At 46.7% G+C, this 16,242-nt stretch overlaps 1 protein-coding gene across 9 annotated transcripts in view; it reads right to left on the reverse strand.

Moving 5' to 3' along the window:
- Positions 1-16,242, reverse strand: part of HOXA3 (homeobox A3) — a 45,527-nt gene that overhangs the window by 5,158 nt on the left and 24,127 nt on the right. The window contains exons 3-4 of one of the 9 annotated variants that reach the window (XM_057365490.1): positions 13,772-13,957; positions 10,006-10,087 (exon numbers count right to left, since the gene is read on the reverse strand). Coding sequence is in view for 1 of the 9 variants with exons in the window: in XM_057365500.1 (XP_057221483.1) it covers positions 10,006-10,087 (82 nt within the window). In the remaining 8 variants the exon portion in view is untranslated. The other 8 variants (XM_057365492.1, XM_057365493.1, XM_057365491.1 and 5 more) reach the window with 8 other exon arrangements.

Consider the following 16,242-nt stretch of genomic DNA (forward strand, 5'->3'; position numbering starts at 1 on the left):
CACCCCACCTCGATTAAAGTGTACTCGTCACCTGGCCTGAAAATAACCAATTAAAGAATCGCCCGTATTAATGAGAGAGGAGACCTGTGTGTAACCTCCGATCTAGGAGGTGTTTCCACGCGCACTCACATTGTTCTCAGAAATTGAAGTGTGCTCCTCATCGTCCCCCTACCCCCTTGCCGGCAAATAACCACTTCTTTTCAGATCAGAAGAGCCTCTTTTCTTTTACCACTTTCTCTGTACTTAAGCAGCTGGGTATTTTTCCCAAAAAAACATCTAACGAGGACAAATGCTTAGGGGCGAAAAGCCTTACACAACACATGCACCAAACGAGCTCATTCTACGCCTTTCAAGTTATACGAGTTCTTAGAAAACAGTATTCCCTTTGTTAGATCGTAACAAAATGAAGGTAACACACCTACAGCAGGGCGGTTACCCTGTTATTGCACTAATCAAGCTCTTTGGATGCTATTAAGCTAATAAGCCGATGGAGATCTGAAGCGCRCACACAATTTCCAGTTACTCGTCTCTCCTTCCCTATGCTGTCGAGGCCTGGTGTGATTTTTCTCAATTCCTTTGAAGGAGAGACTGTAGACACCACTACCAGAGGAGAAGGAGGAAACAATCAGCCAGCGGTGATTTCACAAAGGCACCCGCCTTTCATGATCGCGACACCAAATATTTCACCTTCCTTCGGCCGCTGCGAAGTTTTGTGGTGCTGGCAGGACGGGCAGCGCGGAGAGAAGATGCGGGGTGCACTGCTCCCGTTGCTGCCGGCCTGAAGACAATAGGTAACTTTACATGGAAGGTAAAATATTATTGAAACTTCGGCAGCTTGCCAGCAAGTTAAAAAAAAAAARRAAAAAAAATCAGATCCCGAGTTTGGGTTTGCCAAGTTAATCACTTCCTACAAAGTTACAGAGAACAGGGGGTAACCTGAGGAGCTCCCGGTCATTCCAGGAGAAAGTGGTAATAGCGGGATTAAAAGGGACAACGATCACGATAGCGTCCTAACGGGAGAGGGGTGAGGAAGCTGATTTACCACCCCAGCCGGTGCCTGGGATGGAAAGAGCTCTCCTCTCCCCTTCGAAGACAAAAAGCCAGGTCTTACAAACACAAATGGGCCCCCAATCTTTCCAATRCCTGTTTTATCGGCTCCATCTCGGTTTGTACAATACACAGCTTTGCACTTTACCAACTTCTCTCCCYCCACCCAGACAGCCCAGAGACAGCAAAAGAAAGTTGCTTGGGGAGGCAAATCCGCTTGGTTTCCCCCACTCCCCGCTTCAGCTTTCTCCTACCCTCTCCTTCCCTGCTCTTGCCCCCTTCCAAGCACACCAGATCTTTGCCCTGTAAGTCCCAACCGAGCCCCAAACTCTGACTCCAGGACGAAAAACCAGGCAGCCCCCCAGAAAGATTTCCTGAAAGATAAAGACAAAGTTGAGAGAAGGTGGGGGGTGGGGGGAAGAGAGGAGAGAGAGCTGCCTGAACACGAAGTGTAAGGGTATCAGTCACTGCCTGGAAGGAAGCCCCAGCTTGTGAACTCTTCTTGAACCGACATTTAAGTCTACGGTCATAAATCACTGGGACATAAACTCCGCCATTCACGACTGATAGCAGCGTATTTGTGGCCTGCTTACCTTAACTTCTGACGACTGAGGCGGAAGCCAGCATGCTCTCTCTCTCTCTCTCTCTCTCTCTCTCTCTCTTTTTTTTTTTTTTTTTTTTTTTTTTTTTTTGGAGGCGACACAACCCAGAGAGCAGGGGCTGTCTGCCCCAGCTCGATCCTTGTGCCGCGGGGTGGGCACCGGCTCAGCTCATCCGCACCCGGCACCCCCCGGCCGGGAGGGGCGAGTCCTGCCCCTCAAGGGATGGGGTCGGTAGCTCCGGACACCCTCCTGCCCCGCTCCCCTGACGCTTCAGGCTGCGCACCCTACTCCGAGCCTGTCCCCGGCGTACCGGGCTCCCCCTGTGCGGGGCACGGAGGACGGGGATGTTTCCCAGGGCTGCTCTGGGAAGGGAAGGAGAGAGAGGGAAAGAGGAGGGGGGGAAGCTGGAGGGGGAAAAAAGGGRAAAAAAATGGAAAAAAAAGGAAGGAAGAAAGAAAGGCGGCCGCCTGGGGAAGCATGGGGCAGGGTGGGGGCTGGGGAGGGAGCGCAGGAGCACGGCAGCGAAGGAGTGCGGCCCCCCCGCACCCGGGCGTCACCGAAGTCCAGGAAAATTATGCTAATGAAGACAAACGGCGCTCACAAAGGGTCGCTCTCACCAGCCTCCAGGGTGCTGCTGKGGGGGTTTGAGTTTGTCCCTCTTACCGGTGGGCTTGGGGGGCAGCTGCAGAATAGCCCCTCCGCCGCTCCCCACCGCCGGGAGCCCCGCACAATCCCGGCTGAATCCCGGGGAGGGGAGCAAAGCCCGGAGAGCCGGGGCTCGGTCCGGAGAGCCAACCGAAGCCCACCAGGATCCCCGCTCTGGGCAATGCTTTCAGAGTCACGCTGGAAATCATTAGAGTTACTAATTATTAACTCATGCATGCGTGAGCGCACACACACACACAGATGTACACACAGACACCCCCCTGCCCCCCTCAAATATCTCCAGCGCCCGGGACGGGCACAGAGGCGCTCACACACACACATGTGCTGCCCAGACGGGTCGGGGTGCCCTCAGCACCCCGTGGGGAGGAGTGGGTGGGAGCCCCGGGTGGACRCGGACCCGGCGCCTCACTGTTCGCCTTCTTTCCGCGACACAGCTGGGGAAGGCGCTCGCGTCTTTCCTSAGCCCCACGGGGTTTGGGGGTGCTGGTGTCCCCCTAGTTCTCTGCAACAGAAACACGGCAGCGGCCGTGCAAACGAGAACTTAAACAAAGTTGCAGACTCTGCCCGCCTGGCAAACTGTAACGGGGCTCTGGGCTCCGCGCATTAAGGGGAGCCTCCGATTAAAATCTAGGTGTAAATTTGACGTTGGTTCGTTAATTAAGGCATTATAAATATAACTAGTCCGTTTAAAGCACGAGGGAGCGCGGCGTCATCTTTAAACACAAACAAAGCGAGGGGGAAGCGAGAAATAAAAAGCACTATAAGGCTGGGGTGGCCTCTTACGCATACCAATGGTTTTTGTCATTTATGGCTATGCAAGATTTATGACTTCGTGCACCAAAGCTGTAAACAGAGCACTAAAACAGAAAACACTTGCTCCTTATGGCATAAGTGAGAAGGCACCACATGAAAGGAGAAGCGGCCAGCGTAGGAGGAGAGAAGAGGCAAAAATCCTTCGTATGCGTTTTGCTTCAAACAATCCTGTGAATGTTGCTTTGGAAGGGRAAAAAAAAAAGTCTTTTTAGTCAATAATCAACCCCACACTTTCTTCTGAAACTGCTGATCTGCCATTCGCCCACTTGCCCGGCCAAATACTGAGAGGCAGCGCTGMGCCCCGACGGAGCCCCCCGGACCGGCGAGGAGGATTTGGAAAGGGAGAGAAAGATGGGGACTGCYGAAACCTACGGACACCGGGGAGCCTGCCGGTTTGGGGAGCCCCGCCGAAAGCTGGGCGAGTTTTTCCTAAGAGCGTGTTTCAACTTGGGARCCATCTCCAGCGGGATATTCGGACTAAATGTCTGTATTTAAGAACGGGGAACGGGAAACGGGAAGCGGGGGAGGTTTTTTTAAAAATGGAAGGATTTGTAAGGACTTCAATCGTGAGAACTGAAGTGGTTCGTAGGAATATTGAAGTGTTTCTTCCATTCATCTTACTGCCTGCAAAGGGTATTTTGCGAGATTTCTCCAATTAGTCCCGTTTCCCCACGCCCCCTCTCTCCCCAAAGAGGTAATTTTAAACATGAGAAGATGATTATTTTTTTTTATGTCTCCTATGATGTCGGGATAAGTGTCCCAACGCACAGATCCCCGCTGCTTTTATCTGTCTTTCCCTCCCAGAGGCCGAATATTTTCTTTCTGCTCCATTCCGCGGAGAGAGATAGGACTCAGCTCGGGGAGGAAAGGGCAGTGTTTGKGGCTGATTTCTGAGTCAGAAATGACCTGCCTTTTCTCCCCGAAGAGTCCCACTCTGTGGCGCTCCCTCCCCTCCCTCCCCCCACCTCCCCCGAATTACGATTTTCCGAATAAAATAATGCCTGTAAAGCGCCTTGTCCTTGGATGCCCCGAAATGGAAGCAGGCAGCACCATAATTCAAGGCTGGTTCTGGGGGATCTCTTAGAGGTGAAATAGCAAGGAGTGGAGTTGAGGGAGAAGGGGGCCAGTTCTGGAAGTGCTGCCTGTCCAAGTCATTAGAGAGTTAGAAGGTGCTATAAGCTGAATTAGAGAAGGACTGGACAATCGAAGCAAGCCATGGTCGATCTAAATTGTTGTTTATATTTTCTAACGCCACAGAGGCAACGCGCTCCTTGCTATTTGCTCAACAGAGTGAAGTTATTTACACAACTCCCCAAAATGCCCCTCTCCTCCAGAACTCTTCTTGCTTTCTTTTACTTTAGAGCAAGACTGTGCTATTTATGAATGTTTTAACTGGGTCAGTATGCATCCAAACTGGGTCATAAATCAGAGGAAAGTCTGCCAAGTAATTTAGCTGCAATAAAAGCTTGAATTTTATTTTTGAGGCACATTTTGGCCCATTTCAAAATACGGCAACGCCAATCTTGGCTTTTAGACACACAGATGGGAGTKAAACAGCTCTCCTTCCCTTGCTGAAGGGAGAGACACTGTTTCAGTATGGCGAGAAGGAGAAATAAAATTTATTTGGGTCAGCTCTGCTTTGAGAGCAGCTTTAAAGAGCGGGGAAACATAAGATCAGCCCAAACATCACCCTGCAGGTCCCTGCAGAATGACCGTGAATAGCTCCCAGTGAAAATAACTTAAATTTTGTTAATTTCAGCGAAGTTTTTATCATCATTCATTTTTTCCACTTTTGCTCTCTTCCTGACCCCTTAGAAGACGAGCAACTACAAACACGGAGTAACTGGACACAAAACGGTTCAACAGGAATAGACTAGAGGCACGGACAGAATGGGATGAAAGCGAGACCCAGTGCTCCAACCTTTCCCAAAGCCGGGGCACACCGGGGAAATAGGGTTTCATAGAGCTTTTTGCACTCTTTGGATAGCCAAGAAATCTTTCGTTTTTGTTATTTAAAGCGCTTCCTTCATATATATCTATACATTCACATTGATAAGTATATGTAAATATTTACATATTTATATATACGGATATATATGTAAGCGACGGTATCGATATGAATTTAGGATTGGTATATGTTCTCCTAGAAGATACTTTCCACTCCTCTCTTTTTTATTCTCGCTTTCCAGATCCCCATTCAGAGAGACAGAAAAAAAATCCCCACATTTTCAAGGCTGATTTATTGTTAGAAGCCGTGGCTGGCTCTTGGTTGAGCTCCTTCTCACCGCGGAGAAATAAAGAGGAGCGCCTTGGCTCATTTGGGAAGGGRAAGCTTTGCCATAGAGCAGAGCACTCACGCAGCGCTCCGCGCACAATAAACAAAGTACCACTAAAGCATCATAAATAAAATGGCAGCGCGATCGCACAGTCATCGATTTACGGAGCGGCAGCGGCCGAACAAACACCCATAAAACAACAACTGCCGCCGCACACTCGAGCGCGACCCCGACCGAGGAGCATCACACACCCCCCACATCGTTTTCTGCGACTTGCCCAAATACATAAATAAATMAAGACACAAACACACAAATAAAATACTAGAATACAATTAAGGGGGAAAATATTCAAACGCGACAATAAAAGAAGCTTCCTATCTCTAGCCGGTCATAAATAATGGTAAGATGGCAATCGAGGGGCTGTAGCAGAGGCAGCTGGCCATCAACAGCAGTGTGGGATCTCTATGGAGAAAAATAAATAAAGAAGAAAACTCTCCCTGCTCTGCTCGCTGCGAGGGTAGAGTTGAATATTTACCACAGCAAATTGAAACAAAGGGGGAAGCAGCCTGGCTCCGGGTGCACACACACCCGCACGCACACACACGCACTCACTCCAGCCTCTGCTACTGACCTTTGCCTCGAACAGCAATAACTCACCACATAAATGAACAATCAACGGAAATACCTTAAAATAAAATCCATCCTTTCTAACGAAGCATTTCGTCCTCTCGGCTCCACAATAACCTTTCCATAAGGAACGAAAGCTGTCAGCGAAATGGCCAGCTCTTGTGGGGACGGTGATGGGGGCAGGAGAAAAAAAAATAATAGAAAGCAGTGCTTGCTCTGAACAGAAACTGGAAAAGCGTAATCGCAGACAGAGCCAGACCGGGTCTCCACTCCAAATGCCACAATAATGCGCTGTATTATGTGCTCACGTGGTCATACGTCAACTTAAATCCTTTTATTTGAAATAGGGAATCATTGAAGGAACAGGGTTTCTTAGTGCGAGCCTTCGCTTTTTAAAGCCTTAACCCAATATGTTAAAGGAGAGTTTTAAGGGAGGGAAAAAAAAAACCTGAGAGATGCAGATGACAGTGGGGGGAGATTGGTCTGATTCCCTTTCCTCCCACACCAATATTTCTTTACACAAAGCCCTTTGGAAGGTAAGAGGAATTCTTATAACGCTGCACTTTGATACTTAGCCTAATTAACCGGCATTTGCTCCCCAGGCCTGCCACTCTGCTCCTCGTTGCATGTCTTCTGCGACCCCCGAAGAAAGCCCAAATCTTAATGCTATTATTTCCAGCCCCCTTCTAAACGGGACGATTACCAGCTTTCCCTCCACCCCCAGCTGCCTCTACCCTGCCATTGTACAGGGCTTGCTCAACTCCCACACGCTACATCAGGGCTCCTGTAGAAACTAAAAAGACCTATAATTACCTGACAAAGGCAAAAAAGAGTCTCTTCTAAGAGGCTAGTTGATTTTTGTCCTCGTAACACACTATGAAGAATACACCTTCCCTCACTGGCGCGCCTCTGAATTTTGCAAAATCTTTTGGGACCTTGCTGTTAAACCTGTGCTTACGCATTTCCTATACAGCTAGTTTGAGTGATGCACAAAATTATAGGTTTCTAACGCTGAGAAAAAAAAAAATTGGGGAGGGGGAGCTCTTTGCCTAAGGAAAAAAAAATTAGGAAAAAAAGAAAAGAGCAAAGTTGTATGTGGTCCCTGAGTCAGGCAGCTTTGCCTGTGTGTGAACCCATCACATCTTCCCTGTAAGATTGTTTAACTTGTGCTATTGACACAATAAGCTAAACAAACAAAAGAAACCCTCCACTCACACAACTTTTCTGGAAGGAGTCAAAGAAAATCAGATAGTTCACGCTTTTAGCGTGTTCCTGGTTCAGTTCTGTGACTCCAGCATTGTGCCTCATAATATGTACACCCTTGCTTAAATCTTTCCACCATCTCCCAWGAGCTCAAAGAAGCTAACTACATATCCCCTCTTACTGTTTCACCTGCACTTCATTGAACAGAATGGAAGGAGTTTTCTTTCTAARGGTGACTTTTATCGTTATGGCCAAGCCTCGCTATGCTCTCGCCTGGATTGCAAAAGTGGGCCACTGGAATGTAATCCCATCAGGAACAGCGTGCAGTGGTGGCATTGCAACAAAGTCAGCATGACGTTACAGCGGGAGAAAACTTTGTAATTTTTCACATGGAAGTGACTAAGCTAGTGCCAGGGTATACACACACTATCCCTCACTAGGAACYGGAATAAAAACTACAGACTTTTTGAAAAGAGAGGGCATTAGGCAGACTCGACATGCCCGAGTCTGTAATMAGCGTGCCTGGTAACTCCACAGCTCCCATGCTTGTTGTAAACCAAGGCCGATATTTGCTTGAGGTGGATGGATTCACGGCTCTTTTAAATTTGGTGCGTTCACATCCCATAGAAGAAACATATAGAGAACTTCTTCTGCACCAATGAAACTGAAATTAATGKGGAATGGAGCAGATAATGAAAAAAAGCAAAGCAAGTCTTTCTTGGGGCTGTTGTAAAAAGTTATCGACTGCTTTGCGTCAAAAGTAGAAAGATGGCTTTAGAAGTTACAGTCTTGAGCAAATAGAAACTACAAAAGCAATAAATCACAATCATAAGTCATCTGAAATGCCTTAACGCTAGCTGTGGCTATTGGCTTCAAAACCCTGTTTCTGTGAACATCTTTATTAGTATTAATGGTCAAGTTAATCCTAAAACTACTGTTTAACAATTAACTTGGTATATATAGCGGGGAAACTAATTAATTCTTAAGAAAAGTAACTTCTTGACGTGTGAATACCCTTCACAGAGAGGGCTTTGGGAAGGCAGAAGGGGGAGTCTGCCTAACTTCGTGCTGTCCTGAATTGCAGCTGAAAATTTTTGCCTTCCGCCGAATTTGGAGAAAGTTTTCTCTGCTCAAGCAGCGTGATTAGGAGGTTTCAGACACAAATTCAAATGGTCTTGCGAGTCGCAGGCACTAGACTTCCCTCGCCACCCCATTTATTGCTCTCTTTCTGTTCCTGGACACTCAACGTTGTGTTTTATTACCTTGATGATTTGGAGAGCCGAAAGACTGCTTCCAGTAGAAAAATGTGGAGTTTATCAGTAGGTCTGCTACTGATTTTTCTGTGCTTTATACACATGGCTTCGAGCTGAGCTGAAATTCCAGCCTCAGTAACAACAAACAGATCTGAGTCATAACGTGCCTTCATTAAGGGAGACCCTTTGTGCCCGTTCTGGCATTAGTAGCCACTCTCAGCATTAATGCTATTTAAAGTTACCTTCAATATAATAAGATCTAGAATTTKTACTGCGTTTCAAGTTTACTTTTACGCCAGTTGTTAAGAGGTGTGCCTATCACTCACATGTGGAGACGAAATGGGAATCACCGTCCGATGTAAGTACTTATTTCCTCGCTACCTCGAAAGATTTGCAATCTGCAGGGGCGCAGAGCTGTTTACCTACATCCGTGCGTCTGATAAAGTTGGTCTTTGATCATTTCCAAGTAGATAAAAAGAGCAGCGTTATCGACTCGACTGTGCCCTTGTGTGAGAAGTTCTGCTCAGAGTCAGATGAGTCTGCCGCTGTTGGGTCCGTTAAGGAATCCCAAATATCTCTGCACGCAATGATGTGGGTACACGCCACCGGAGGAAGGYTCCTTCGCACCGTGTTTTCGCTTTCAATTTCCGAACACAAGCGTGAATAGACATTTGCAGCGCCTTTTTGTAGTTAAGAGTTAAGCAGCTCATTAAGCCAACACAAAGAGCCCTTGTAGTCCTGTAATTTATGGCCGCTTTTAAAAGGTAGTAAAATACACTAATTGTACATCAACATCCAAAAAGAAGCAGGTAAATCTAGCAGGAATTTGAGCTAATTCTATGTAATCCTYCCCTCTCGAAGGCCGGCATAAAAGAATTGTCACTATGGAAAGCATTTCATTTCTCCTGCCAAAGGACCAAGCACATCAAGGACTTCAGCAACTCCGAACCACCAAACACCGACCTCCACTCAGAGCAAAGCAGGCCAGGACGGACAAATACCCGAAATTTACTCTCGAACCATTCTGTTGTATGCACGCAGACAAAAATCAGGTTTTCTAACATCCCCACATGCACTTCTCGTTTGCAGGACTGGCTGCGGAACTCCTCGAGGAGGAGGCGAACAGACAATCCGCGATAAGCAGCTATTCAATACCAAAGTGGTTCCAACCCTCTCTCCCTCGCCTTTGATTTGGGAAGGAGCTAAAAACGGACAAAGAAATTCTCTAACTCTTTCGCTCTTCAGATGACTTTGCATCCTTCCTGTCCCCAATGCCTTTATAAGGATGGCGATCACTCAGGTCCCGTACACTTCTTTGTCTGCCCAGACACGCGCATTCACCACCCACGGAAGATGAATAGAGCCAATCCAGAAAAAAAAWTCCAGCTAGGTTAAATATTTATCGCAACAACAACAAAATCTCATTCCAGCAGTCTTGTTCTTCATGCAGGTACCAGGCAAATCGCATTCTTACAGCTGCCACCGGCGCAAAAGCAGCGGCCGCTGCCCGGCTCTTACCTCCTCCAGCTGCGCAGGGTCGGGCTGAGGCTCTCCCAGCCTTTTCCACCGCCCCGGCCGAGCGGCTTCTTTTCGGGGCTCCCTGTAAACAAGCAACAAACAGTGCCTTACCGGGGAGTGCAGGGGGAGGTATTTTGCTCCTTCATTGGCAATATATGGTTTGCGGGGTGCGCTGGGAGAGCCCGGAGAGGGGCGGGCGGGGATGGTGAGGGCTCGGGTTCCCGCGAGGAGCGTGGATTCCCACCCGGGTGAAGAGCACGGGGAGCTGAGAAATAAAAGCGTGCGGTTGTTTTGGTTGGGTTTTTTTTTCCTTATTTTTTTTTTTCCCGTAGACAGCTATGCCTTCTGTCTCCAAGTGTTTGGAAATATTGTCATTCCTAACTCTTGTTACATGAATGTCTGCTTTATTTTCCTCTGGGAAACCTTTGTTTAGGATCATTTAATCAAGAACAGACATTAAACACAAGTCGTGGTGTTCATCTCTGCTGAATAAAACTCGGAAAGGGTTCCAGTTTAAATGCAGGGCGTATTGTGGTTGGGCTTTTATTCAAACGGTTAGCCGGGGCCCAATCCTGCCACCACAAGCTCAGTAAGAGAGTAACAATTGACCTCAGTGAATCGGGATCGGGCCCAAATGCTTAAAGAAGAAAATAAAGAAAAAAAAAACTCCCATTATTGAAAGCCATTGACAAAGGGGAAACAAACTGGACTGCTTCTTTCCCCCTAAAATAAACAAAATTGCACAGTCCAAAAAGACAATAATCAGATTATTTGCATGCCACTTACTGAATCACTTTTACATATAAATTTATCAGATATAATAATGCACCCCTGTATTCACTCTTGCTAATAAAACCCATCTAACGCATCTTACAATCGTCAGTAAATGTAAATGCTAATAATTAAATAACACCCTTCTTGCTGAAGGGTGTTATCTGAGCCCTGGAAATATTAAGTCTGTCTTGGGAGAACTTTTCGAGCAGATACTTTGCTTTGGTAATTTAGTAGTTCCATAATTACGCTAATAATTTTAAATTTGGTGTTGAACTCCAGTCTACATAAAATCATGCAATAATAGCCTACTAAACTGTTTATTGCTGTCTCATAAATTTGAGAGCGCCGACTGTTAAAATCTACAGGCAAACACAAAAGAAAATGGAAAGTTCGAACTGCAATCACAGAGCCCGAGCGCTGCTTCCTGGGCTTATCCTTAGTTCTACCTTTCCTTCCACTCGGCTTCAGCACAGGGGAAACCCCCTGGCATTTTAGGCTCAAAGCCGTACCTTAGCCGTTTTGATCCCTAATCAATAATCATGTTACAAACAGCAATAATCATCGATCAAGCGTGTCGTGACTGGGTTGTCCCACTCGTGTTAAATATGGAGCGTGTATCTGAAAATGGTGCCAGCGACTTTCTGTTTATTTTGGAGCTATTAGGTCACGCTACCATATTTTATACTGCCACGGTCCTTTAAAGTATGCTGTTTCTCGAAAGAGTTGCAAAGTAGCAATAAAGCACTTTACAAAAACTATGACTTTATTTTTTAAAATTTGTTGTTATCCCAAACTCTAATATTCATTGCGGCACTGWAAGTTCGTACATAAATCGTTCAGACTAATGAGTCATAGAGAAATTCGCCCATGACTTTTCCTTTGCAATGCTCACTGCCTTTCCATTGCTTTTTTGGCCCTGTATTAAGAGACGGTGATTTATTAACGCCAGGAAAATTGAACAAAGCAGGTCCTCCTGCACTGTGGCACCCAGCCTTCCACAGTGTGAATTAGAACATTATCAAGTGTGTTTGCCTCCGTAACACTTAATCACCAAAAGCCGTAATGTGACCACAAGGCAGCTAAAACAAAGATTTAACATTTCTAAATATTAAACTTGTTAAGCAAATGCTCAGCAGACAAAGCAAGCACAAACAATTAAAGTAATCAAGCTAGAAATACACACTACCTACTTACCAACACAGACCCTACTGCTTGCTTAAGAAGTTTAGAATCTTTCAAGATAAATCAGGTGGGCTTTTTTTTAAAAGGAAAAAAAAAAAAAGAAAAAAAAAAAAAAAAAAGAAAAAAAGAAACAAACTCCAGTAATAAGGAGTTGAGTTTCACTTCTGAGAGAATCACTCCTAGTGAGGACTGACGGCCACAGATCCATTCCTGACTATCTGCATTAATTATTTAATGAGTCACGTGACCCTAAAGATTAAAATTTCAATATCTCCCCCAGAACAGACGCAACACCTTTATCTGCGAGCGCAGGGATGCTCGTACTTGGGTCCCCTAATCTCTGCTGGCTTTGACAGCTCCTCAGTTTTCACGGAGAGCTCCGGGGCATTATTAACAAGGGTTTGTCCCGTTCTGCACAGCGAGATGGGTCAGCTTTACACCCCCCCAAAAAAAATGAATCAGTTGAACCCAGATCGTCATTGTCTGCAGCGGGGAGGGGGCTCTGTGCGCTGCTGGCAGGGGGACGGGAGAGCACCAGGGCGGCATTCCCCGGGCCGTCTTCCACGGGTGAGTGCTGCCTGTCGGCGGGCCCGGGCGGAGCCAGCAGGGCTGCCCGGGGCCGGAGGGAGGCGGCCGCGGAGCTTYCCCTGCCCACGCGGGGAGCCCCGAYCCCGCCGGGACCCGCGTGGGCCGGGCTTGGGCACCCGCGCAGCCCCGCGCTGGAGGGGACGGCCCTGGAGCGACACCCCGGGGTCCCACCCCGCCGCGGCCCGGCCAGGCCGGGAGGCTGCGGACACGGCAAGTGCCTCCGCCTCCTCGGGGCCGTGACGGGCGGGTCCCGCGGCCGCGCCGCCCGGGCGGAGGTGCGGGAACGGCGGGCGAGCCCGGGGCTGCCCGAATACGGCCCCGGTGCGAGGCGGGGGGGCCGGGGGGAGCTGGAGTTTCATGGCGAGCCTGTCAGGATCTCCGCCTGTGTGAGGGCTCCCCCCACCCCTTCCTCGTTTACAAACACTGGGCAAGAAGACCTGGGACTGCAAGCACCCTGGGTAGGAAAAAAAAAAAAACCAAACCCAATCTGTAAAAAAAAAAAAAAAAAAAAAAAAAAAAAAGGAGGAAAGAAAAAAAATTTTAAAAAAAGCGCAAAAATACTCGCGTTGCGTAATCCTCCAACGCAGGATGGCCCTGGTTATTAAATACCACAAGGCGTTTGTCACAGCTCAGCTCCTCGTGTAATGAAACACCAGGTATAGCAAGAGCTCGCAGGAGAAACGAGGAGGGGGATCTTGGAAGAGGAGTATTTTTCTTGGTGGGTGGAGGGGAGATGGGTGCCGGGGTTAACCTAGTGTCGTTCCCTGCGGACAGCAAATTGACTCCGAGGTGATTTGGTCTTTCTTTGAAATATTGACACACTTCCACTTCCAGCGTTTTGGGCTGCGCTCGCCTTTGTGGCCAGAGCAGATAAATCCCGTGTGTGAGAGACGCCGGGAGAGCGAGAGAGAGGGAGGGGGGAAGAGACATTTAGGTCCAAGTGCCGGATTAAAAAGAATACTGTCTTTAAAGGTCAAGGGTTTGAAGGGTCAGTCTGCTCCTCTAAAAAAAACAATTAATGGGATAGAAAATTTGTCCTCTCGGTGAACTCCTGGTTGCCKTAGCAAAGGGAGCACAATGCGAGAATTTAAACTGGACGATGTAATTTTTGAAGTTATTGTAAAGACGGGAGGTATTGGCCGGGGAGCAGAGRGCTCCCGCCCGGGAACAGCATTCTGCTCCCAGAACAGACAGAGGGAGAAGAGAGGGAAGGAGAATTTACCTTAAACGATGATAATCTGCCATGGGGTATTTTGCAGTCCGCAGTTCAATCTCCAGCAAGAGAGTGTACATTTTTTTAGCAGACAGCCAAGATGCTGTGTCTTTACACATGACCACTTTTTTTTTTCCCCCAGGAAAATCCTTTGCGTCTTCACAGACTTTTCCAAGAGAATGCCTTTCAGAACCGCTGTTGAATTACAAAGAAGTATTTATTGTAGGAGGTGATTAATGATTCTCGCTAAAATTGCTATTTGCAGCGTGATTTAATTTCTCTTTACAATGGGAGCAAACCAGGTTTATACGCATAGGCTGCACACTAAAGAAATCCTGCACTACCAGTTAATACGTTTCAGCTGGAATTTTGCTCAGCAGTGCTAATTTTTGCTCTAARTATATTAATGGATTCTCAAGGCAATAAAACAAATGAAGAGTCACACGCTTGTGGGTAATAGTTACCTCTCATTCTGCTATATATTTTTTCCCCCTTTATAAGGAGTCAATTGGCAATTCAGGATTTAGTGAACACCAATCTGTGAATAGAAGTGTGCTTTTCAGGCCTGCTCCTTGGTCAGGTATGGAGACAACAATGTTTGCTGAGGGTATTTGCAGCCGCCACCWCCCTGATGCTGAACGTGCTCAGCCAGTGGCACGTTACATTTTTCTCTGGGATGGTCCATATTCCATGGCTAGGAAGGGATGCTGGCACCACCTTTGGGGCCTGGTGCTACTTCAACCAGGGGTGATGACACCCCTGGTCCTGGTGGCCTCACTCACACAAAGACAAGCACTGATTCCAATAATCCATCTTGTATGTATCTGGGTAAGTAAATAAATAAGTATTGGCCTTCAGGCCTTCCCTCGAAGATTTCCTAGTGCTTGAGCCTCCTTTCCAAGACTTTTCCTACCCTGCTTAGTGCTATACCGTGTTGTGAAACCCAAGCAAGGCTCTCTATTAGCAGCTCTGCTTTGCCTGAACTCTTGAGCTGCTTGGAAGCAGCAAGATGCACGGTCTGAACTGGAACCAGTTGAACCCTATTTTGCCCCAGTAGTTGTGACAATCTCGGTCAAAAAGCCTCCTGAGTTGTATCCAAAGTCATGTGTCTGCCGAGGCTTTCTCAACACATTTCGAAATAATCTTAAAACCAAAATAAAAGAAAATAGAMACAGAAAAGGCAGCTTAAGAATAAACTTTAGGTTACCATTCACGTATGCCCCTTAAACAGTGCTAGCCAGCAAAGAAATCATAATCGGGAGAAAATGAACGAATAAATCACAACTGGCTAAAGATTTTAAGTATTAGCACGGCATGGGAGCTTATTGGCTCCCAGAAGAAGCACAGTTTCTCTTGTAACACAGCTGAAAACAGTTGCACGGCCAGCGGTGGAGTCAGACTCATTCTACGGCAGCTAAAGACAGCACCACTCACCTATACAATGAAGCAAAACCTTTCCCCGTCCTGCAACGCAGTTTTCCCAGGCAGACAAGTAGGAGTCAGGACGTTTTTCGCTACATTTAAAATAACCATTACCTTATTGATAAGATGAATCCAAGTTAAAACAATGCGTTAACCCGCTGTTTTTTCATTCCTGACGCCAACACCAGCCAAGCACAAGGTGGATGAAACAGCACGTAGTGGACTTGTGTTTCAAGCGTTTAATTCTTTTGTACAGAATAATCTTTATTACTAGCATTTGGCACTGTTATACATTACACCAAAAATCCACAAATTGTACATGGACCCAAACTATTTAGATGGTGCCAAATATGAAGACAGCAACAGCCTTTATAGCAATATTTTTTTAAATAAATGCAATAGGGAATGTGGAGAAAAACTAATAGATCACAGCTACTGAGGGGGCTACACTTAAAACCAGTTAAGTTACCTTTGATACATAAAACATTTTTCCTTTAGACAGCGTAAGGGGACTTTTTCATGAGTCTTTAACCTCTCGTGGACGTGTTCTTTCTCTCTCCCATGTTGGTCTGTGTGTGTATACGTGCCTGGGCACCATCACACACAGAAGCACGCACACAGGAATCCATGAACACACCACAAAACAGCGTTATTCAAGTCAATGCCTTACACAAGTGTCTCACGAGCTCTTTGCTTTGTTTTAAACGTCTTTTATTTTTAAAGTGTTCCCTAAAAAAAAAAGAAAAAAAATAAAGAAAAAAAAATAAAAAAGAAAAAGAGTCCGTCTTAGGTACAGAGAATTCGTCCATGACAGCATCCAGCCCTCTCTTACACTGAGGGCAAGAGAGMGTTTCCATAAATAGAAAAAAATGATGGGCATGGAACCATTATCTATATACAATGTAGACAATCGTCCGGGTTTTGGTTTAAACATGTGCCCGTTCTTGGACACGTCTCATCTTCCTTTTCTGCTCCTGTTTTGTTTTACACAGTTTGGTCCAAAAGGCCAGCCTCCACCTCGAGGCAGCTTGAAAACCCCAACAGATAGGTAAATATAT

This window comes from Malurus melanocephalus, unplaced genomic scaffold, assembly GCF_030028575.1.
Source record: "Malurus melanocephalus ecotype Western Australia unplaced genomic scaffold, MMel_1.1 scaffold_53, whole genome shotgun sequence".
NCBI classification, from domain to species: domain Eukaryota; kingdom Metazoa; phylum Chordata; class Aves; order Passeriformes; family Maluridae; genus Malurus; species Malurus melanocephalus.